This window comes from Micropterus salmoides, unplaced genomic scaffold (genome assembly GCF_014851395.1).
Source record: "Micropterus salmoides isolate LMB-PRFRI ecotype aquatic unplaced genomic scaffold, ASM1485139v1 Ms_hic_scaffold_7, whole genome shotgun sequence".
NCBI lineage: Eukaryota > Metazoa > Chordata > Actinopteri > Centrarchiformes > Centrarchidae > Micropterus > Micropterus salmoides.
The window spans coordinates 12,450,803-12,473,248 of NW_024044459.1; the positions used below are offsets into that span (position 1 = coordinate 12,450,803).

The following is a 22,446-nucleotide window of genomic DNA, read 5'->3' on the forward strand; positions in this document are numbered from 1 at the left end:
TTATACATTAGTTAGGCCTATTAGACAAATGATTATTGTTTACCCGATGAAAAAGTAAGGGAATCACTAAAATTGAGGAAGCCAAGTTTCATGGCAGTCCAGCCAATAGTTAATCTGTGTCAAAGGAAAGCCACATCCAGATGTGAACTGCTGGTTTCTGTCCCTTAAGGTGCACTCTTCCTGTTAATTTTTACTTTTATATCATTGCTCTCAAAAGATTATATCATGACAAAAGTGTTTTATAGTGGTTAATGTGGCTCAGTGGTTGGATTAAGTGGGCTTTAATGGAAAGTATGTCCGATGTCATGCTGATTAACACTGGAAACACTGGGGCCAGAATCAGATAATACAAAACCTTAAATGGCATATCTTATTCTGTAAGAGCTAAATAAAGCTACTCTCTCCATTAAAAAAAAAAAAAAACATTTGGAAACACATTGGAAACAAGTTTCATGTCTTTGTATATCATTTCAGGTCTTAAATATTAAAAATGTCACACTTGGGAGGTGCAGCTGGTCAGAATAAAGGAATGAAGTGAAATGTCAGTGGAGAAAGAAAGCACTGACTTCAGACTCTGTTATCTTCTGCCGTGTTCTTATTATTGACTGAATAGAAGTCCTCCATCTCCTCCTATTGTCCATTTTGGGTATTACATGTGAGATGGAGCCCCCTTTTTTGTTTTTCAAGCTTATAAATAACCATTAACTTTAAACCGAATTGAAACCTTATTCAATTCTGCATTGCTGTATGATTTAATTCGTTTGTTTAGATTTTAACTTGGTATCTAAACTGAATTTAATCACCGTAGTGACCATAAACATTGGGTTTACATCTTTTACACCTTTTCTTCTCAATCCACGTGTTATATATAAGTAGGCCTTTCTACAAACATGTAAACAATAATCTTGCTGTTGTCCTTTTTGTGAACTGTACCTTTTATTGTTTTCCAGCAAGCTGCGCTGTTTCGTAATGTTTAACACAGGAGTGTAAAAATCGTTAATCAGAGAGTCTAAGAAACAGAGAGGTCCAAGAGCTCCGGCGTATATCGCAATGAATCATGGGAGGATCCAAAGGCTTAGCTCCTTTCATGTATCTCCCACTGGTGACTCATCTCTGTTCTCGTGTATTATCTCTGGTCATGTGAACGGATTGCTGGACCGCTGACACAGCGCTCAAAGTCTCGCGAAATTAACAACAGATTTAACCAAAATGCTAGCTTTGCCTAGCTATTTCCGGGTCAGGAGGAGGCTGTGGAGGACGGGACGAAAGGCGGATAGATTTTTGTAGAGATTTTGGAGCGAAGTGACTGGTCTATCGATTGTTATGCTAACCACGGCGGTGCATGGCCGCAGTAGCTAACCGCCCCCCCCAGCTAGCTGACCGCTGTCTACGCTGCGGAGTGACCCGTGACCCACTCTCCGGTCACATGAAGTGAATTTGGACGTAGGATGGCGGAGCGGGATACACTGCAGTCGTCTTCAGAGGTTTCAGAAAGTTCTGGGAGACGTAACGTTAATTCCTCAGATGAAAATGGACACGTTGACAGTCCAGATGAGACCCTCTCCCCGACTTCGGTTATATACTTCAAGGAGGCTTTAAACTCGTCTAACCTGAGGTTTGGGAGTGCAGGGTCGCTGTCCCCCACCCTGCCTCGACAATATGACTTCAGGATTGAAAGAATCGAGTCAAAGCGCAGAAGTAAGTGCTAACAAAGTTTGAAAAGATGGTTAGCCGCGTAGCTAACGTTACCCTCCTTAATAACCTAATTTACTAAGATGAACGTTACCTGCAGTTCGTGTTGCTAGCTTGTTAGTGTCGTTAGCTAACTTTCTTCTGTCCCTAAACTGACAGCTTTTTACCCCTTTAAAGACACAAGAAAACTGGAAACAGCCAACTTAGCTATTGTAGGAATAATATAAATAACAAACTCTCTTGACAAATGATTGTCATCCTTAAATTTACTTGCGACAAACAACAAAACACCTGTTTTCTGAAGTAAATGGCCTAGGTGGCGTATCGGTCAGTTAACACAGCTCATGTCACCAAGGTGTGTAAACATCTGCCCTGTGAGCAAATCTCCTGCTGGAGTCATGTGTTGTTTTGACAGACTTGGTTGATTGCTTTGCAAAATATTATGGTGGATTGGAGTCATCTGTTGTTCACATCAAAGCTGTCAGAGATAAATCTGAGATGTTTCACCCACGTTTCCACATTACCTTACCAAACATTTGCAGTTATGACAGTTGTTCACTGATGTAACTGAACAGATAATACATGAAAACTAGTTACTTGGAAGTTTCCTCTGTGACATTTTCAGAACATTGTTTATGTCTTAAACGATATGTCATATATCAGGAGTAAAAGCGAAGTAACCACACACTAATGTGTAAGGAGCTCAATAATGGTTGTGCCCCGCTTTATCTGTGCTGTTTCTGTAAACTAATAATTGTCTGGGATTGGGTTCAAACTAGGGTTGTCTCTTCTTAGTGGACTGGTCGACTAAGACTTTTTACAGGGAATTAGTTTGGTACTGAAATGAGTTGGTCGCAATGAAATTAATAGCTCATAACTACTTATTTAAGTCATGTATCAAGCAAAAATGCTGAAAATGCTGAACAGTTGTTGGTTTTGGCTCTTTAAATGTGAGGATTTGCTGCTTTTCTTAGTTATATGTAATTGTAAATTCAATATCTTTGGTTTGGGGTGGGGAAATGATGGTGGGCACTATTTTGAACATATTTAAAAATAAAATAATATGAGATCAATGTAAGGCGGTGACGTGCTGCCTAGCTTAAACCAGAGAAGTTGCCATTACATGGTCAGTGTCTTGGCCACAGGGACACCCGTGCACTGGTCTTCCTTTTGCATTAATCTGTGACAGAACAATAATTCCAACACAACAACTTGACCTACAGCAATTCTTTAATTAAATTAGTTGAAGAAATCCTATGATTCTCTCTTTAGGTATGGTGATTCCTATTAACGCCTTTTATACAGCACTTTTCAAACATTTATGGAAAGTGGACTGCAAGCAACCAGACACATAAAAAATGACTGATCTTAAATATTGGCCTTTCCTGGTTTTTAAGGCTGCTTAGCAGTCATAGCGAATGTATTTTCTCAGTTAATCTGACTGTTGTAGCAGCGCAAAATGCTCTGTCTGGTGTTTAAAAAAAGGTTTTCTTAAGTAGGAATTGAAAAAAACATGATAACTATTACATCCCGGACCTTTGGCCTTACTGCCTTATTATCCTTGTTGCTCACTGCTGTTGGTGTGTGGCTTTCCTGCTGTAGCCAGCTCAGTAATTGCATTGTCAAATCACAGGCCCCTGCTTCAGGTCAGGGGACGCTGGTAATGCTTGAGAGACAGATGAGTCCTCTGCTGCATCATTAGCATTGGCTGGGTACTCTGGGGACCCCCCCCCCCCCCCCCTTTTTTTTTACGCATGCACCATCTGCTCACGTGATAGTGTGTTGCTGTACCCAGCACTACCGTCAGCCATCTTGGTCAACACCCACCCAGTGCATTCACTGCGGTGCACAGGCAGTCCAATCACAGTGAACCGATGCGAAGCTGACCGGAGAAGGGCTGTGATTTTCAGCACGGTGCTCTCTTGCATTTTAAATCCCCGGCCTGCACAAAAGGGATAACAAGAGGTCGAAAAGGAGGAGGAGGCTGAGGGGGAGAGGGCAGGGTAGCCTTTCTCAAGACAGCAGCGAATTTCACTCAGTTATAACAAGGAAGGGGAGGATGATGCAGGCATAAAGAGGAGGAGAAGCAGCACCCTTTCAAACACCGGCTGAAAGCTGCTGTGGGCCTTCCCCGTCTTGGCCTTTTATCCTCTTTGTTTTTCATCCTCTCTAATTTCCTCTCCTCTCTGACCTGTTATTTTTTTTGGGGGGGGGGCTTCACTGGTTCCTGGAACAAAAGCTACTGCGCCTTTTTCCCTCGGTGGTGTTGGTTTTGCCTTGCATCAGCTGAGTCATCATGTCTGATCTGACGCCTCAGAGCGAAACCCCGACTCCCACCACCGACAAGATCACCCAGGCTGCCCGGGAGACCATTTATCTCTGCAACTTCCGCGTGTCTGTCGATGGCGAGTGGCTTTGCCTCCGCGAGCTCAACGACATCTCCCTCACCCCAGACCCAGAGCCGGCCCATGAAGGTAATGTGACAGATTAGCTCAGCATCCGAGGAGGTTTGTGGGCACAGTGTGATCTCTTTTAGGGCGTGGTGATTCACAAGGTCCCCAGACACTACACGTTTCATCTAGTGAACTGTGCTAATGTGTCCTGTTTGAGCTGTGTCATGATGGAGTTATGGGGAAATAAGCCGCGGCCGGGCACCAAAACAACCAGGAAGTGCCGGTTGATTTGTTGTGAGAATGTATTCGCTTGCAGTAAATCAAAAAAGGATTTGATAGATTTGCTGTCTGTTTTCCCTGTGTTCCCTATACAAAATTTACACAGCAGAAATAGGTTTGTATTTGTATGTTTTCATACTCTCACTGAGATGTAACAAGAGAGGACACAGCTGAGTTCAGGTGTTTTTAGCTTTGGCAGTGAATAGGCAACACGCTATCTGTTGAACACGAAGGCTTTCCTCTTCCTCATCTCTTGCCACTTTGAGTTCTCTGAGTACAGATAAGGCAGATCGGCAGGTCCACGGTTTTCTTGAGGAAGGGAGGCAGCTCAGATTTTCCTCCAGCCAGCTGGCAAGCTCAACGCTGCAGCACTTTGTCTACTGTAATTATATTACATATTAACATATTGTTTTACTACTATAAGATAAAATTTCTCACCACCAGTTCTGAGTTAGATGACAGTGGATGGTGTTTAGTGCCAGTTTCTTGCAGTTTGTCTTGGTTTAGCAGGGGAATTCTTGTATGTTTCCGTGGAAGAAGCTGACTGTCTTTACTTACGTGTGTTTCTGCTTTAAAGGGGGAAACTCGTTTCCTTCAGTCATCAGAGTTTTAAAGAAATGCAGAAATGTTGGCCAGAAGGTTTTAATCAGTTGTTCATTACAATTACCGTTTGATGAGGAAAGCTTTTCCTTTTTAAAATCCTGATGAAGAATTACACAATTGTAGCTATAACACATCCAAATTATTGCTCTAACATCCTTTTGATTTCAATAATTTTGTGCTATAAATCAAAATGTTCATGCTCTATAACTACAGTCCATGCAAATACAAACTACAGACCAAATTTATGAATGTATTGATAATGTAAACAAGCGCTAAAGGAAAGCTTAACTCTATAGGACTCCTCTACTAAAAGCCTCTTAGTGTCTGTTAACTACTTAAATAAATAATTGATTAGGCATACTGTAGATGTATGGATCACACCGAGAATTAAGTGCTTTATATGGTTTGGCAGATGTTCCTTGTTGAACCATTTTCTCTTTACCTAAGCTATCCATTCTTTTGGGTTTATATTAAAATGTATATTTCATTTCCTGGAAAACACTGGATCTTGTGTTATTAAAGGAAATATGCTTCCCCCACCCCGGCCATAGTCTGTGTCATTCCTATGAGGACTATAAGGATCTTTTCCTGTGTGTTTCTCTTTTTAGATCCCAAGGATCCCATTGCAATCGAAAGGCTTAACTTGATGAACATGGCCAAACTGAGCATCAAGGGCCTGATCGAGTCTGCTCTCAACCTGGGGCGCACGCTTGACTCTGACTATGCACCTCTCCAGCAGTTCTTTGTTGTGATGGAGCACTGTCTGAAACATGGGTTGAAAAGTATGTAATGGCACACGTCGTACTGTCATCTGTTCAAAACTGCGTGATTAGTGGCTGTAAAGTTTGAAAATGGCCTCGGCAACTGGCCTATAGGAACAGTTTGTGTAGTTTATTCCCAGAACACACATAAAATCTACAGTTTGTGTAGTTGTGAGGAATGTTTACAATTTTATTCCCCACCTGCTAAGACTGTCCATCAGCCACAGGGATGTACGAGTGATTAAAATGACAAATCTGCTGATTAAATGTTCTTTATTTACTGAGGTTAGTGTATTTATTTTTAGTCGTTTGTGTTTGCTATTGTTAAAAGATTATTCCCGGGCGGTTTCTGTTGCTCTTTATTATGCCTACTATGATAACGCAATTCCTCAAAAATGTAATAACTCAACAAGCACTGTCTCTCAATCATCAGCCAAGAAGACCTTCCTAGGGCAGAACAAGTCATTTTGGGGTGCGTTGGAGCTGGTGGAGAAGCTGACGCCTGAGGCAGGAGAGATCACTGCCAGTGTGAAAGACCTGCCTGGCCTCAAGTGAGTCTATTATATCACTTCCCTAAAGAAGGCCGACAGATTTGTCCCTTAAGATATCGTTGGTTTTCTCAATACTTGGTCATGGCTTTACAATGCCCTGACAAGATGTAATGTTAAGGGAATTACTCCTTTTGGCAGAAGTTAAATGCTGCCATTTGGAGCTGCAAGTTGCCATTGTTGAGTAAAGATTGCAAGGAGTATTTTTTTTATGTATTGTATTTCACTTGTTTAGTTTCAGGTGTATTTATACCCACCTCTCCTTTGTTCGATTACAGAACTCCCCTAGGAAGAGGGCGTGCCTGGTTACGACTGGCCTTGATGCAGAAGAAACTGTCTGACTACATGAAGACCATCATCAACAGAAAGGACCTGCTTAGGTGTGTTTGTATCGTACTGAGTTGAGGCCCACGGCTTCTGGAATAAAACATTTGTCATTGTTGTTACGTCTTGATTGTAGGTTTTATTTTACCCCAGAAGTATTTCAGCACATAATGCACGTTTAGAAATGCTTAAACAAAAAGCAGTTTTCCGGTCAGTGACTGGATTTCTAACTCTCGTCTCTTCTCTGTAGTGAATTCTATGAGCCGAATGCGTTGATGATGGAGGAGGAGGGTGCCGTCATCGCCGGGCTGCTTGTTGGACTAAATGTCATCGATGCCAATCTGTGTATGAAGGGAGAGGACTTGGACTCTCAGGTAGTTCTGCTTTCACTTCCACTTCTACCACCGCTCAGAGCAGCAGTAACACATGAAAGACCAAACTGGAAAGCACCTAATCTCTGACTAGTGGTTGCAGGAAGAAGAATTCCCACTTCCTTGTTCTTACACAATGCTGCGTTCATTTTTTTGTGTAGATTAAACTGTCAGATCTGTCTCTGAAATAACTGACGGTACCGCATGATGTTGTGTAAATAGATATGAGCACCAGTAAGCGAGACAGTGGACAGGAGTTAAATCACTTAGATTTAGCTTTAAATCTGAACACACGACCTGTGTACCATAAGTCCATCTTTGTTTACATTAAAATGTTCTACTGTTGTTGTGTTTACCCTCATCATTGTTCCTGCAGCAATTCCATAGACAGTCAGTAGCCTTTCCAGAACTGCTCAGGAATCTCTGTTTCATGCTCAACTGGTCAACCATTTGGGAACGAGGCCAGAATGACTGGGAGGATTGGCAGGCTGCCAGTATGTCATCAGCTTAGTAAACAAGTGTCATTCTACAATGAAGTGAAACCTCTCCTGTCACAGGCCTCTTGTTAATTGGAGGATGTACTGCCTGCCAAGGTTTTTAGATAACCTGAATGCAAAACGTTTTTGGATTAAAATGCAAGTGTGCGAGGATCTTACTTTTGCATTTTTTTTTTCTTTTTGGACATAAGAGCTACAGTGCAGTTTTCACTTGTTTCACAACTGATTTCCTCTTTCTTCTTAAATTACTTCTGCAGGTCGGGGTGATTGATTTTTCAATGTACCTCAAAGATGGCGGACACAGTAGTAAGAGCGCCGAGGGGTGAGTGCTGCCTTTCTAATCATAAAACCACTGGGAATTTTGTGTCAGTCCATTTTAGGATCTCAAACAATATAACAGTAAAACCACAGTAAAGTCAGCAGGTCGGGCCTTTCTTTCATGGGTTTAGTTGTTTTGTTTTGATTTGATCTTTGTAGGTGACATCTGCTCTATTTTTATAGACTGGTCATTAAGTTTAATGTTTATCTGGTCAGTTGTTTCAATAATCCGCCACTTATTTTAGTGGTTATTCGTTTGGTGTCATCAAATTTACTAATAGTCACTAAAACCTGAAGATATTCAATTTGTGAAGATACCGAAAAGCAAAGCGTTCTCCCATGTCAGAGGCTGGGACCGTCAGATGTTTGGCATTTTTGCTAGAAAACTGACTTAAAAAATGTGTCGATTATCAAAATAGTTTCAGAGTAATTTTCTGTTCATGAAATCGTTGCAGCTCTGCTGGCATTAGACAAGCTGTTATTGGGGATTTAAAAAATGTTAAATCTAGAAACTCATTTGAGATCTATTGTACTGTATCTGCTGCGTCCTTTTGTTAGAAATAAAGAGTTAACTTTAGTTAACTTAACTTTCGGTGTAACTGTAACACCCATGTTTCGTCACTGCCCTGCTGCTAACTTTGGAAAAATAGGATCATCTTTGAGTCTGTATTTCCATTCTGATGCAGATGATTCATACATCAACTTTTCTGTCATTATGAAAGTTACAGAAAATATTAGCCATTCTTCAGTGGGCTGCAATCACTGATAAACAATTGATTATTAAAATTATTATGTATTGTAAATGGTACAGTGTCTTTTCTTCTTCTTCAGTGACGGTCAGATCACAGCGATTCTCGATCAGAAGAATTATGTGGAGGAGCTGAACAGACATTTAAGGTTCGTCAGAGTGACCGTCTCTCTGCACCGTGTCTTGCAGCTCAACAAGCTGTCGACTAATGTGATATTTCTCTCTGTTTCTGCTTACAGCGCATCAGTAAATAACCTCCAGGCCAAGGTGGATGCACTGGAGAAGTCTAACACAAAGCTAACAGAAGAGGTGAGAGCCATACAGAGCTGCACTTCAAATTGTCTTTCCTTTCTGCTTCTCTGCAAAGCTGCTGGGATTCTTCGTTTACGGAACTGTCGTTTGTCTCCACAGCTTGCAGTGGCCAATAACAGGATCATCACTTTACAAGAAGATGTGGAGAGGGTAAAGGAGGAAAGTTCATATCAGCTGGAGTCCAGAAAGGTGATCACATCATCAGTTTAATTAAATAGTTTTTTTCCTTCCTAAATTTTAGATAAATCTACAATGAACAAATACATTATGATAATCCTACACTCTACAGTATTAACTATTTAGTCATAAATGTCTTCCAAACGCTGCAAATTTAAAATCATGTGTGCACGGATGAGACAAATGATAATAATAATTAGCCAGGCCATGTGGTCCAAGGTTCAGCTTCATTGTCATTATACAGTCTCCTCCAAAAGTATAAGGCAAATTCCTTTGTTTTTGTTGTTCACTGAAGACATTTGGGTTTAAGATCAAAAGATGAGGATGAGACAAGAGTTCAGAATTTCAGCTTTTATTTCCTGGTATTCACATCTAGATGTGTTAAACAACTCATCACCAAACTGTTGCATTCTTCATTTGTGATGCAATTCCAGGCTTTTACCGCAGCTTCTTTCACTTCTTGTTTGTTTTGGGGTGTTTCTCCCTTCAGTCTCCTCTTAAAGAGGTGAAATGCAGCTCTGTTGGGTTAAAGTCAGGTGACTGACTTGTCCAGTCTGAAACCTTCCTTTTTTCCCGCTGATGAAGTCCTTTGTTTTGTTGGCAGTGTGCTTTGGCTCATTGTCCTGCTGCATGATAAACTTCCTCCCCATTAGTTTCAATGTATTTCTCCGTAAATTGGCAGACAAAATGTTTCTGTCCACTTCTGAATTCATTCTGCTGCTAACATCATCAGTTACATCGTCAATAAATATTAATGAGCCTGTTCCAGAAGCCGCCATGCACGCCCAAGCCATGACATGACCATGCTTCACAGATGAGCTTGTATGCTTCGAATCATAAGCAGTTCCTTTCTTTCTTTCTTTCTTTCTCCACACTTTGGCCTTTCCATCACTTTGCTAGAGATTCATCTTCGTCTCATCAGTCCATAAGATTTTGTTCCAGAACCTTTGCGGCTCATCTCTGTACTTCTTTGTAATCTGGCCTTCTGATTCTTCTTGCTGACGAGTGGTTTGCATCTTGTGGTGTTGCCTCTATATTTCTGCTCTCTGAGTCTTCCAACAGTGGATTGTGATACCTTCACCCTGCACTGTGGAGGTCGTTGCTGATGTCACTTACTGATGTTTTGGGGTTTTCTTCAGTTCTCACCAACCATTTCTGTCATCAGCTACTGTTGTTTTCCTTGGCCGACCTGTTCAACGTCTGTTGCACCAGTAGTTTCTTTCTTTTCAGGACATTCCAAATTATTGTGCTTGCTATGTCAAATGTTTGTCCAATGTCTCTGGTCGATTATCCTTCTTTTCTCAGCTTGACAATGGCTTGCTTTTCTACCATAGACAGCTCTCTGGTTTTCATGTTGGTTTATCCTCTTTAATAGGAAATGCAGTCTTTATAGGTTTGGACAATCAACCTAAAAGGCAACACCTGGGCAACAAGAAATATCTTGAAAAATGGGTGGGTTCAAAAAAACGGTGGTATGTCCTGAGTTGTTTAACACAGCTAGATGTGAATACTCATACTCATCTTTTGATCTTAAACCCAAATGTCTTCAGTGAACAACAAAAACAAAGGAATTTGCCTTACCGTTCCAATACTTTTGGGGGGGACTGTATAATACAGGATTGCACAATGACATTCAGTAGGAGCCTCCTGCATGCTACACACAGAAAACGTATAAACAAACTTTCAAGTATTTAACAAAAATTGGATAGAAAAATACATAAAATAGAAAAAAGTATATGAAAGTAGCACTAAAGGAATACTAAAAACTAAATGACATTTAAAATTTACAAGGTAGGTTATTCGGTCACATTAACAGAGTTGTAAAAATGAAATGTGGTTTGTAACTCCCTGCAAGTAAAAGACATACAGTTATGTGGACATCAAGGATTACTCTTCGCCTTCAGACAGTTCACTCTGTATTAAATATATAAAGTCCACTGACCATCATCAAAACAATAAAGAAAAATGTTTCTGGCTCAGTGTAACATTACATTGAATGGATATAGTTTCCTTTTGGCAACTCATGTTGTGATCATAAAATTATTGATTTAGTCATTAAGGTTAAGATGGAAAGTTTAAAGTCATCATTAATTATCAGTGGTAACAAGTACTTTATTACTGTACTTCAGTAGTTTTTTTCAGCATCTGTACTTTACTTCAGTATTTTAGTTGTTGCAACTTTTTACTTTCACTTCGCTACATTTCAAAACCAAATACCCGACTTTTTACTCTGTTACATTGTGCACGAGACCTCGTTACATTGTTATTAGTCGCCTATGCAGCGCACCTGAATGGAGCAGCATTTAAAAACAACTGTAAAACTGATAAAGCCGGCTTGGTGTGAATCAACTTCGCCCAGCTAATGCAATGTTGAGTGAAACATAACTACTACGTTTGATAAACGCCGACGGGCCACGGTGTTTATAAACTGCAGCTCGGAAAATATAATCACGTTGCAAAAATGCGTTCATATGCGCGCACGTAATAAAACTCACGCATTCCAGCATCTGAAACATCTGTGGGACCAGTCCAGACAGGATGTGAGGGCACTCGTCATACATCACTTTAAAACAAGACAGTGAAGTTAAGTTATGGACTTACAGGGGCTGTGCTGAAGTTTGTCAGTAGAGTAGATACTGGATCATCAGCCAGTACCAGCACAGTTGATCCACATCCACCCTCAGCCAGTACGAGCACATGACACAGTGACCCAGCAGACTGGCCCCCAGTCTTAACAGACTTCATAAGGACTGAGTTGGTGTGAAGAGGTCTGTTCAAACCAGCGCTGGACTTTTCTGGGTTTCTATTCAGGCTTATTAAAGAGGGAGGACTAGTGAGAGTAGAGTTTTGCAATATAAACATCTGAAAACTGAAACTAACTTTGCTCTGTTTGAGACTGTGAGCTGCACTTTATTAGAGGTGCTGAAGTTAACATGTGGGTTTTTGGTGAGATTGTGAATTGAGAAATGTTTCAGTAAGTCTCTCATTTTGTCTCATCTTAACATACCCAAAGTCAAACGGGGTTCTGTGTCTGTCAGACGGTGTGAAGGGGATACTACCACAACAGCAGAGCAATAACGCAGACTTATCCTACTTATCCTCTTGCGACTCAGTTTTCCGTATTGTGATTCACTATACTTTATAATGCTGTATTCAAACCTGCCTTGAGTGAATTTAAAAAGATAGATTGTGTTTTGTAAGATCAATAGATTTTGATGTGTAGTACTTGTACTTTTGATTAATTAAGTATTTTTAAAACTTTGGCTTGATTAGGTTTATACTAGATGACTTTTACTTTTACTTGAGTATCATTTTTCATGTGTTGTCTGTACTTTTACTTAAGTATGAAAATTAAGTACTTCTTCCACCAGTGTTAATTATCAATAGACTAGTTTCAGGCTGTATGTTGTTTCTTGATTTGTATGTATCGTTGAGCTGTCTGACAAATAGGTTCAGGGAATGATTGATATTGACTTTAGTTTCACTAAACATTAACCAAAATTTAGTGGCTTTTCATCAAATTTCAACTCCATAATTTAAAAGTAGCGTCTTTCAACTTTTATTACAATTGTATCGGGACGATATTATATTTATATATTATATTTATAATATTTAACGATGTTGTTTAAATTAATGATCAAATGTCCATAAAAGTAAAACAAACTTTTTGTTTTATACAGGTGAAGAGAGAGAAATAACAGTGGAACACTGTTCATTGCATTAAACATGTCGTTATAATTTATCCTACATATGTCATATTTTGGCATGTATGGGACTGATATTCATGTCGTGGCATTAATCAAACATATTGGCCGGGCCTGATTCACCTGATACCATTTTGACTGGTGATATTATGTTACGTGACTTCTTCTGATTAACTACTATTCTCAAAGGCAAATCAGGACTGGCTTTAAAGTTAAATATTTGTACGATATACATTTGCAATGAAAAGGAAATTTGTTTTTCAGTCCTGTAATGTTTGTTTTCAGGCATTAAGAAGCGACTCGGCACCAGACGGACAAGCGCTGGGTGAAACACGCAAACAACTCAAAGAGGAAACTTTGCTTCGATTGGTGCGTCTTTTTCTTCTCTCATGTTTAGATTTCAACGTCGTCATGGAATTCTGATAAAGCGTTATATTCCCTGGGGAAAACACTGGGACAGGTGTTGGTGTAAATCTGGTCGGTTGTGCCTGTCCCTGTATTTAATGTGAGCGGTCTGCTGCTTGTGAAGTGTGTATCTGAACTTAGAGCTGATCTCTGTGCAGGATGTAGAGAAGGAGCTGGAGGTGCAGATCGGGATGAAGCAGGAGATGGAGATGTCCATGAAGATGCTGGAGAAAGACATCTGTGAGAAGCAGGATGCCCTGGTGGAGCTCAGACAGCAGCTGGAGGACCTTCGTGCAATCAACCAACAGCTTAGCCACAAGTCACAGGTGAGGCTGCCTTTCTGCTCCAGTCACTTCACGTTTGTGCAGGAAACGTGTTTGACCTGCTGGTTTGTCTGTTTCACAGACATCAAAATGTCATCGTCTATTTTTCATCTTTGGTGTTTATCTGTCAAATGTTGGCGATGCAATTTGGCTACTAAGCAGCCTTCGCTTTGTGTTTTTTTTCATACTGCACAGAAATTACTTGGTAGTCAGGTCCTATGTCAAATGTGTTTTGTTCCTTTTTACTGGGCAAAAAGATATGGTGGCAAAATGCACAGTGACTTATATGAAAACACTTTTTCTTTTTAAGACCGGGAAGAACAGAGGGTTTTTACTGATAGTCTAAAGACAGAGGGTGTCGTATGCTGTAAATTTGTGATATTGGGCTGTATAAATAAAACTGAATAACCGAGACGGTGAACACTGCACTGACTTTTTTTTAAATTACCGTCAGACTTTTTGTTGAGATAGGAAGTCTTTGCACTGCGTTAAGGTAGACTCCAGCCATGAATATCATTTTAAGGGTTTTTACTGCTTTATAATATTACTTTTTCTTGTAATGGTTCAAAATACTACTACTTTATTCTCATGACTTCTTTCTATAAATATTACATCTTCATTATTGTTTCTTCATTTCAGTTTAATCTACACCGTAATCTCAAGCTTCACCGCTGTACGTAGCAGAGTTATAAGCTCCGTGCATGGCCTTGTACCTTTGACATTTTATCAAGGAGTCAGATAGTTGCCAGCACAGTTTTTAATCTTTTTGCACTGATGATTTAACCAGAAGAGTTTTAATATGATCCAGGCTGTAGAAATGTCATCTAACACTGTCTATTGGAAAAATTACTTTTACCTCTGGAACCAGCGCCACTGAATTAAAACGAATTAATTAAAACACTGCTGCAGACAAATCATTGAAATAAAGGAGCACCAAACTGTTCCAGTTTTTAATGAGACAAACATCATGTACTGATGTATTGTACTAGTTATTGTTTCCAGTTGACTAACATCATCTGTCATCTTCTTCAGAGTGCAGATGCCAGCTCTAAACAGAAGAGTGAAGCAATCACTCGCCTGGAGGAGAAAGTAAACCAGATGACGGGGACTGTAAAACAGCTGGAGACAAGGTGAGTACGATTCTCCACGGCCATGATTGGTGTTTTGAATAATTATTACACTAGTTTTTCTTCATGGGATCACTTGCCTACAAAAACATCTTATTGTTCTGTTTTCATATTTCTCTCCCCGCTCTCCTTGCCATTATTCTTCATTATCATTATTTCTTTTAATCGTTCATCAGTGAGAAACATTTGGTGAAGCAGGCCAAAAACCTGAACTCAGCAGCAGGGAAGCTGCTGCAGCTGCAGCAGTAGCTCTCCGCTTTCATGAATCTGAATACAAACATACAACCCTGCCTAATATCGAAATAACCAAACTAGGATGTTCTCTTTTCTGTACAATGCTCCTTTGTTGTTGAAAATAAACTCATTTTCCCACAACGTCCTGCAGTGGCTCTCCAGCATCAGCTTTGAGTAGTGTGGACTGAATCGATCCTTATAGCAGCCCTTAATCCTTGTGTTCTCTAACAGATCCACAGAGTTTGCTACATCCGATTTATACTTTTATTTGGTAGGCATTTCTTACAAATACCCCATTAATGCTTTCTGGCAAAGGTAAGACGAGGAGATGGCAAAGTGTTCGACAGTCTGTTGTGGACAGACTTAAGATTTATTGCACTGATGATTAACGGACACATTCTGGATATTTGGAAGGTAGTGGACTTGCTGTAATGTTACTCCAAAGAATATGACCACTACCAGAGACTGTGCTTGAATATTTTCGACCAACAGAGACAGAATAAAAAAAGAGAATCTAAAGTGATGTTCAGGGACTGATATCAGTTCCACATTCGAGTGTAGAAGTCCAGGACAGGAGCAAGATAAAGTAAGACGACAAAAGGGCAAAATAAATTTATTAATTTTGAAGTGTATGTGAACATAACATTGGTGTAAACTGTAGTAATCATTAGGCTAATAAAACAATAAACAAACACAGCCTGCTTCATCTTCTTTGTCCTTGTTGGCTTTTAGTCCTCACACACTTGATCTGTTTGTCATTTTTGTGTTGTTTTTTTATTAAGTTTTGGTTGACTTCTCTTTCCAACCATGTTTCTTTTCATCAAGTTTTCATTTTACCATAAGTTTACGTGACAACCCCCCCCTCCCCCCCTCCCCAAACCAGATGCAAACAGGCTGAGAGAGAGAGGGATCTGGCTTTAGAGGCCACCCGGCTCTTCAAACAGGACTTCGGAGATAAAATCGAGAGTCTGCAGGCAGAGGTGGAGCAGCTGAGGAAGCACAGGTAACAGGAAGCTAAATTTAAGTAAAAGTGTGTGTTTTATTAAAGGATAAGGCTGGTGATATTCTTTATTTTTCTTAGTGTCAACAAATCTCATGAAAAGACCCAAACCATCAATGAATGTGTCCTACTGACATGTATTTATATCAAAGCCCAGTATATCTTATTCTTCTGCATCTTAGAGCTCCAAAAACTATTAATTGCACTGGGTGAAATGTTCCTGCATGCTACCACAAATACTAGAGCACTAAATGTGTATTAATCCGTCACATTGGCATGAAAATAGTCCTCAACAAAATATAAACGTGTGTTCACTGCGTGTTTGTCTTGTTTCAGGTCTAATCTGGAGCAGGAGCTGAGAAAAGAGCGAGAGCGAAGGAGCGAGCATCATTTCGACACCGGGTCCAAACGGGCCAGCACTCCTCGTAGGGAGAGGAGACACCCCGAGAGCATACCAAAAGTAAACCTGGCATAAGAAAAGTGCAGAATTAATGACAAGTGAAAGTCTCATTACAGCTGTCTACTTTTATACAATGAGTGTGTATTTTACCAACAGCGTCCACCAGAATCCCCATCAGTCAAAAAGGAAAATGACCAGTTAAACACAGAACAAGAAGACAAAACAAGCCTGAGCTCCAGCTTGTAAGTAGTTTTCAAAGCTACAGCTTGAGGAAATATTGTTGTTTTTTTTCTTTCTTTATGTATCTGCTTCTCCTCCTTTAAGGTCCTTGTCACACCATGAGGAGGATGAACAGGTGAGGTCAAGCTTACCAATTCAATTCAATTCAATCTAGCTTTATTGGCATGAATGTAAAACAACAATATTGCCAAAGCTACAAATAAATTACAAAAGAACGATTCATTTTATACAGTTCATTAAATAAAGCAAATAAAAAGGTAAAGTGTGTTTGTTTCTGTAAAATAAATAAATATTAAAATAAAATAAATAAAACCGTAAATGTGTGTTTGTATATTAATAGACAAAAACAAAAATAAATCTATATCAAATGTGAAATAAAAAACCCTCAGAACAATTACTAAAATAAGAAACAATGAAAATAATAATAATTTGGAATTTCAGAACTATTATTTAATATATTTATCAGTCTATTCTGAGTTCTCACTGGTTGTCCTCAGTTTGATATATTTTGCTGCAGTTATTTGACATTCTGGCATTTCTCCCAGTAAATAGGGGAGTTTCTGTGTGTCTGATATATTTGTGAAATGTTTGCGAAGTGTTTTTCTCCTAATGTTTTATATTTAGGGCATGAGGTTAGAAAGTGCAGCTCTGTCTCTACCTGTCCCCTGTCACACTGGGAGCAGAGTCTCTCCTCTTGTGGTAGCCAGCTCTGTCTGTGGCGTATTCAATATATATTTGTCTTTCTGCTTGTTGATAATTTGGTTTGGTCTGCTTGAGTTGCTGTCCTGAGGCTGTTGGGGACTTGTTATGCAGAGAGCCTCAGGACCAGCTGGCTGAGGGGACTCTTCTCTGGTTTCAGCTCCTGGCATGTTAGGGCTTTGTTAACTGATTTTAAGTGATTGTAAAATTGAATTGATCTTTTCTGTATTTTTAGTAAGAGGGGGTATTGGCCGAGCTCTGCTCTGCACAGGTTATTTGGTGTTTTTCTCTGCACCTGCAGGATGCTCTTACGGAACTCAGTATGGAAAAATTTTATGATTATTTTGTCCCATTTCTCAAATTCATTATTAAGTTTTGGCCCCCAAATATCGCTACCATATAGAATTATTGGTTCTAGTACAAATTGGAAAATTTTAAGCCAGATTTCCAATGGAATATAGATTTTAATGTTTCTTTTTATTGCATAGAAAGCTCTCCTTGCTTTGTCCTTCAGGTCTTTCACAGCCATGTTGAGGTTTCCTGTGCAAGTAATGTTGAGGCCAAGGTAAGTGTAGTTTTTTGTATGTTGTAATTTAGTGGTGTCTAAATAGAAATTGTGTGTAACCTGGTTTCTGTATTGTTTCTGAAAGATTATCTTGGTCTTTGCTGTGTTTACTGTCAGGGCTCAGGTCTGACAAAATCTCTGCAGGAGATTAAGGTGCTGCTGTAAACCTTCTTTAGTAGGTGAAAGCACCACTAAGTCACCTGCATACAGCAGACCTCTGATCTCTGTGTCGTTCAGGCCAGGTACCGTGGAACGCTCTAGTTGGTTCGCTTCGCTAATTCATTGATATATAGATTGAAGAGAATTGAACTGAGATTGCATCCCTGCCTCACTCCCTGGCGCTGGGAGAAGAACGCTGTTTGTTTGTTTCCAATCTATATGGCACATTCACTTTTTGTATACATGTTCTTAATCATATGTTTTTCCTCTTTCAAGTAGCCTATAGAAAAGACCCTCCAGACTTTATGATTGTTTTCTAACTGCAATAAAAACAAAGAGGATATTCTATAAGGAAAAAAACCCAATCGACTTTTAATCCAAGTATTGAAGTGGTCAATAATGGACCACTTCAAATAAAACACTCTTTTCACTCTTATCATTGTCATACACGCACTCAAGTGTATGCGTTAAGATGCAAACACGAACTGAAGGAGGAATGCTAGTATTGATTGGGATATTTAGAAAATCCCATAAAGCCTATAATTAACACCTTATTATTGATTGATTTTCTGCAGGACGAGTCACTCGTGCAGATCAGTCATCCTTCCATCTGTACGATGTGTGAACAGGACGACTCCCTCTTGAAGACAAAGGTATGAGGATGAAAAAATGATTCTGAACTTTGCTGAATCAACTTCTCACTTGTTAAAAAGGTGTACTATATTTAGTCCCACTATAAGTCAGAAGAGGGTGCTATTATTATATTAGTCCAGTCTTTACCTGAACAGAGATGTTTTTTTATACAAAAAAATAAGCAAAACCAAACAGCAACAACAAATTGTCAAATTAAATGCAAGGCTTAAGCACATTTTTAGATAAATTATAACGTATTTTCAAGTGAGGCTTAGTTATCACATTACATGGCACCTCTCCCACACATTTGGGTTTTTTTAATTAGCTACTCTGGCAGCGAAGCTCTAACGATGTCTCGGGTCGGCCAGTCAGTGTGTTTATCCACCACTTTGGTCCAAACTGAAATGTTCAAACAACTATCGGATAGATCGTCATTAAATTTGGTTCAGACCTTCAGGTCCCCCTTTATGACCACAAACTATTGAAATTCTCATCTGCCTCAGCTGTACTTCTTTAGTGCTCATTACCAAGTGTTAGCATGCTGTTGCAGATGCTGCATAATTTAATGTTAAGTGTCAATTTACAAAATTAAATATAAAAAGAAATGTCAGGTGGATTATTTTATCCTGTGAGTTTGAAGGAAAGCGTGCTAGCAGAGTTATTAAAATGTGGTGTCTTTAGCAGCCCATCTTTTAGGTATGAAGGTTGTGATGAACTTTAAATGACAGCTGTTTGACAATGATTTCACTAAAAGGCATAATGCAGACATATTTTACAGGAAGCCTTGGATTTAATCAGGGTTGTAGTGGCAACTTTTAAAACTTATTTTGCAACTATTGCAGGACATAAAGTTTCTGACTCGTGCTTTCCAAAAAGGGCAAGACTGTATAATCCAGTGAGGCAATGAGGCAGATGTAACATGAAAAAGTATCTGACGTTTTATTTGACAAAAAAAGATGACAGTTACAAAATAAATGTCCTCAGGCAGAGTCCTAATTATGTGTTCTATCAAACTTACTTAGATACAGGTAACAACTTCAAAATTTCCTATTGCTATACACAACGCAACAGTCAGAAAACAGTTGCTCCGTGTCCTGCTTGGCTGACCCTTTTACCGCAGCACGTGCCAATAGGTGCTCTCACCTCATTTTTACTACACTTAGCTGCATTTTACGGCACTTACATAGCTCTGAGTTAACAGGACAAACTAATGGAGCACAACTACACATGTTAATTCGCTAAATACACACTGAAACAAACAAAATATTACCAAGTAAAAGACAAGTAATGGAAAATTAATATAACTTACGAAATAATCCAAAAGATTGACCACGTTTTCTTAATGGCTCTAACAAGGGTTTTTAATTAATGTTCCGCCAGAGTGCATTATGAATAATCCTGTTTTTCTGTCTGTAGATACAATGTAAGAACTGCAGCGGGGTTTTCTGTGAGAGCTGTGTGTCCAACGAGCTGCCGTTACCTTCCTCCATACTCCCAGAGACTGTCTGTACGGCCTGCTACTCTCGGTTACTCCAACAATACGCTTCAACACCAACATGAAAGGAAACAAGTCCGTATTTTACTACAATACACGGTGATCAGACACATATCAACCAGAGGCATTGATTTGTAAAACTGGCACTGCAAAAACGCACTTTTTGATTTCATGACTCGAGACGTTCTGAAAGTCTGACGTTCAGAACTTGCAATGTTTTGGTGGCTTTAAGTTAGAAATGTCCAATCATGTGCCATTGTGAGCTGTTTGGATGCAGGTTTTCATTTTTCAAATACTGATGTGGCCATAATTCTTCCTTTTCGGGCTGAAAGCGTGTGTTTAGTTGCTGCTGTGTTTCTTACTTAAAACCTGCACTCAAAAAGGTGAAAATGGCATCTGGCTGGAAATTAATGATATAAAAAAGTAAAAAATAATTTAATGCATTTAAAAACAGACTTTCCACAATGTCCACTAAGTGGATTATTGATGAAAAGGTCTACTTTTTAACCTCAGTTTTAAAAGATGAAAAAGGAAAAACAAGACTTTTTTGCTCTGTATGCTGTCATTTTAGCCACAACTGGCGCTGCACAGTGGTTAATCTCACACAGATCAGTATACGATGTGTATGATGATGAATAAAATATTGACATCATTTCACTTACACAGTGATACTGACTGATAGGACAAACACTTTTGATCAAATGCTCTATTATACTGTAAGATTCAACATGTGTCATTATTTTGGGAAAGACTGCATGCTCTGTGAACAGCTTTTTATACGCTCTAAAACTGTTTAAAATAAATTATTAATACACTCAGTCTGATGACTTTAGATAATTGTAAAACTGGAATGCAGAATTGATGTTCAGGAAAAGACAAATATTTAAGTTGTATCACAGTGTAATGAAAACCAAAATCCTACACGGCTAGATATCGAGGATCTGTATCTAGTCTCTTATCATGATATCAATATTTGATGGACATATCACCAGTTTTGGTGTTAAGACTGTAGAAGAGAGTTGGTTTTCCTGTTCAGTCTCTGTCAGAGGAATAGTTGAGACATTTTAGGCGAGCTAACTGGCTGCTTGCTGTAGCTTCATATTGCAGACATGACGGTGGTTATCGGTCTGGGCAAATATGTCAGACCGTTCTTTTAAGTTTACAAAGCTGAACATTCTGGGTATAATATTTCTTTACTGTAGCTGTTGTGTTCTATATGAGTCAGAAGTGGCATTAACAAAAAGGCATTCATCTCCCGTTGACATTTAACATTTTGTCGCACTCTGGCTATACTAACTCCTTTCTCTGGACGTTTTAACACCTTCCGGGACTTTTAAGTGCATGGCTCTCTGCCTGACAGGTTTGACGTGGGCATATCGGTGAATATTTGTAACAGCTGTTTTTATGTTGTGCTGATTTATATGAAAAATAAGCAGAAGCTCAGTTTAAATATTTAGTGGTTCTTGTCGTATGGAAATGCTTCTTAGATCAACAATAAACTTTTATTTAATTTTACCGCTGTGTGTGACTCTGGATTATTTTAACTTGTGTTACACATTTGAGCCTGATTTCTGTTCAACGTTAAGTCCTCCACTGTAAGCAAGATCTAAATACTTGTCATGAAGTATCTCAGAGGACATTTTGACATTGTGATTTGTTTATTCCTTTGAATTCTTTTGTGCACAGAAATATATTTTTGCAGATTAGAGAAAAGTGAGCAGTTAAGTGCTTAAAATGATCTTTTTGGTTCACCCACACAACTTAACAGAATGTATCCACCTGCAATTCATTTTACCATTTAAAGCAACCTTTTTATTTTTCATTGAAACACCTCTTACTTGCTGGTTTTGTACAGTATAACTTCAGTAAAGTTAACTGAATACTTGCTCACCGGTGTTTGCAGGAGATCGAGTTATTTGAAAGTGTTTTGGAGATTCAATTGGCTCACAAAGGTTCTAGTTTAACAACTGAAAAGTGTCTTGAACATATTTGGATGTTAATCACCAGCGTGGTGCTGACGTAATGATTTATCTGCCAATATCAGTACCTATCGGTCTGTACATGGTCATTAAATGTGAGATTTAACTATGAAAGCCACGTGTTTTTGGTGATATTCAGACTTCTCAAATCTGAAAGAAGTTAAGCAATGAGGTGAATGAAGCCTGTGTACAATCTTTAGTTTGGGTAAATTAAAGATTTCAGATTTAGTGAAAATCTCCAGTTGTTTAGACGTTTCATTATTTAAATTATTTTGCCTCATGTTCTTCCTCAGCTTCATTTGAAGTGTTGATTCTCATTTTTGGAAACTCCCACACTTGACCGAGTGAAATCTTGACACACAGCAGGTTTCCCCCAAAGCATTAGCCTGTACCACCACCGATGATTTCAAGTAAAACTCAGCTGAATGTCACACGGACGGAGGAGACTTCCTGTCAAGGG

At 39.2% G+C, this 22,446-nt stretch overlaps 1 protein-coding gene across 5 annotated transcripts; it reads left to right on the forward strand.

Annotated features, from left to right (window-relative positions):
• Positions 1–1,128: 1,128 nt before the first annotated feature.
• rufy3 (RUN and FYVE domain containing 3) lies at positions 1,129–21,522 on the forward strand. 5 transcript variants are annotated; one of them, XM_038702759.1, is made up of 19 exons: positions 1,130–1,698; positions 5,576–5,749; positions 6,162–6,279; positions 6,555–6,656; positions 6,851–6,974; positions 7,726–7,790; positions 8,618–8,683; positions 8,774–8,843; positions 8,946–9,035; positions 13,013–13,096; positions 13,291–13,458; positions 14,488–14,585; positions 15,700–15,819; positions 16,153–16,276; positions 16,373–16,458; positions 16,541–16,571; positions 17,670–17,720; positions 18,455–18,532; positions 19,929–21,522. In XM_038702759.1, the coding sequence occupies exons 1-19, from the start codon at positions 1,449–1,451 to the stop codon at positions 20,070–20,072; spliced, it is 2,043 nt and encodes a 680-aa protein (XP_038558687.1). In that variant the 5' UTR covers positions 1,130–1,448; the 3' UTR covers positions 20,073–21,522. The 5 variants fall into 5 exon arrangements, with proteins under 5 accessions (XP_038558690.1, XP_038558687.1, XP_038558688.1 ...); XM_038702761.1 differs by lacking the exon at positions 1,130–1,698 and adding an exon at positions 3,519–4,166; XM_038702760.1 differs by lacking the exon at positions 17,670–17,720.
• Positions 21,523–22,446: the final 924 nt, after the last annotated feature.

What these genes read in the sequence shown, in the direction of transcription:
- rufy3 (XM_038702759.1), top strand. Translation starts at nt 1,449, where the DNA reads ATGGCGGAGCGGGATACACTGCAGTCGTCTTCAGAGGTTTCAGAAAGT. An exon ending in ACACAAAGCTAACAGAAGAG is followed by an intron (nt 8,844 to 8,945) that starts GTGAGAGCCATA and finishes TTGTCTCCACAG; the next exon opens with CTTGCAGTGGCCAATAACAG. An exon ending in CAAGTAATGTTGAGGCCAAG is followed by an intron (nt 17,721 to 18,454) that starts GTAAGTGTAGTT and finishes GATTTTCTGCAG; the next exon opens with GACGAGTCACTCGTGCAGAT.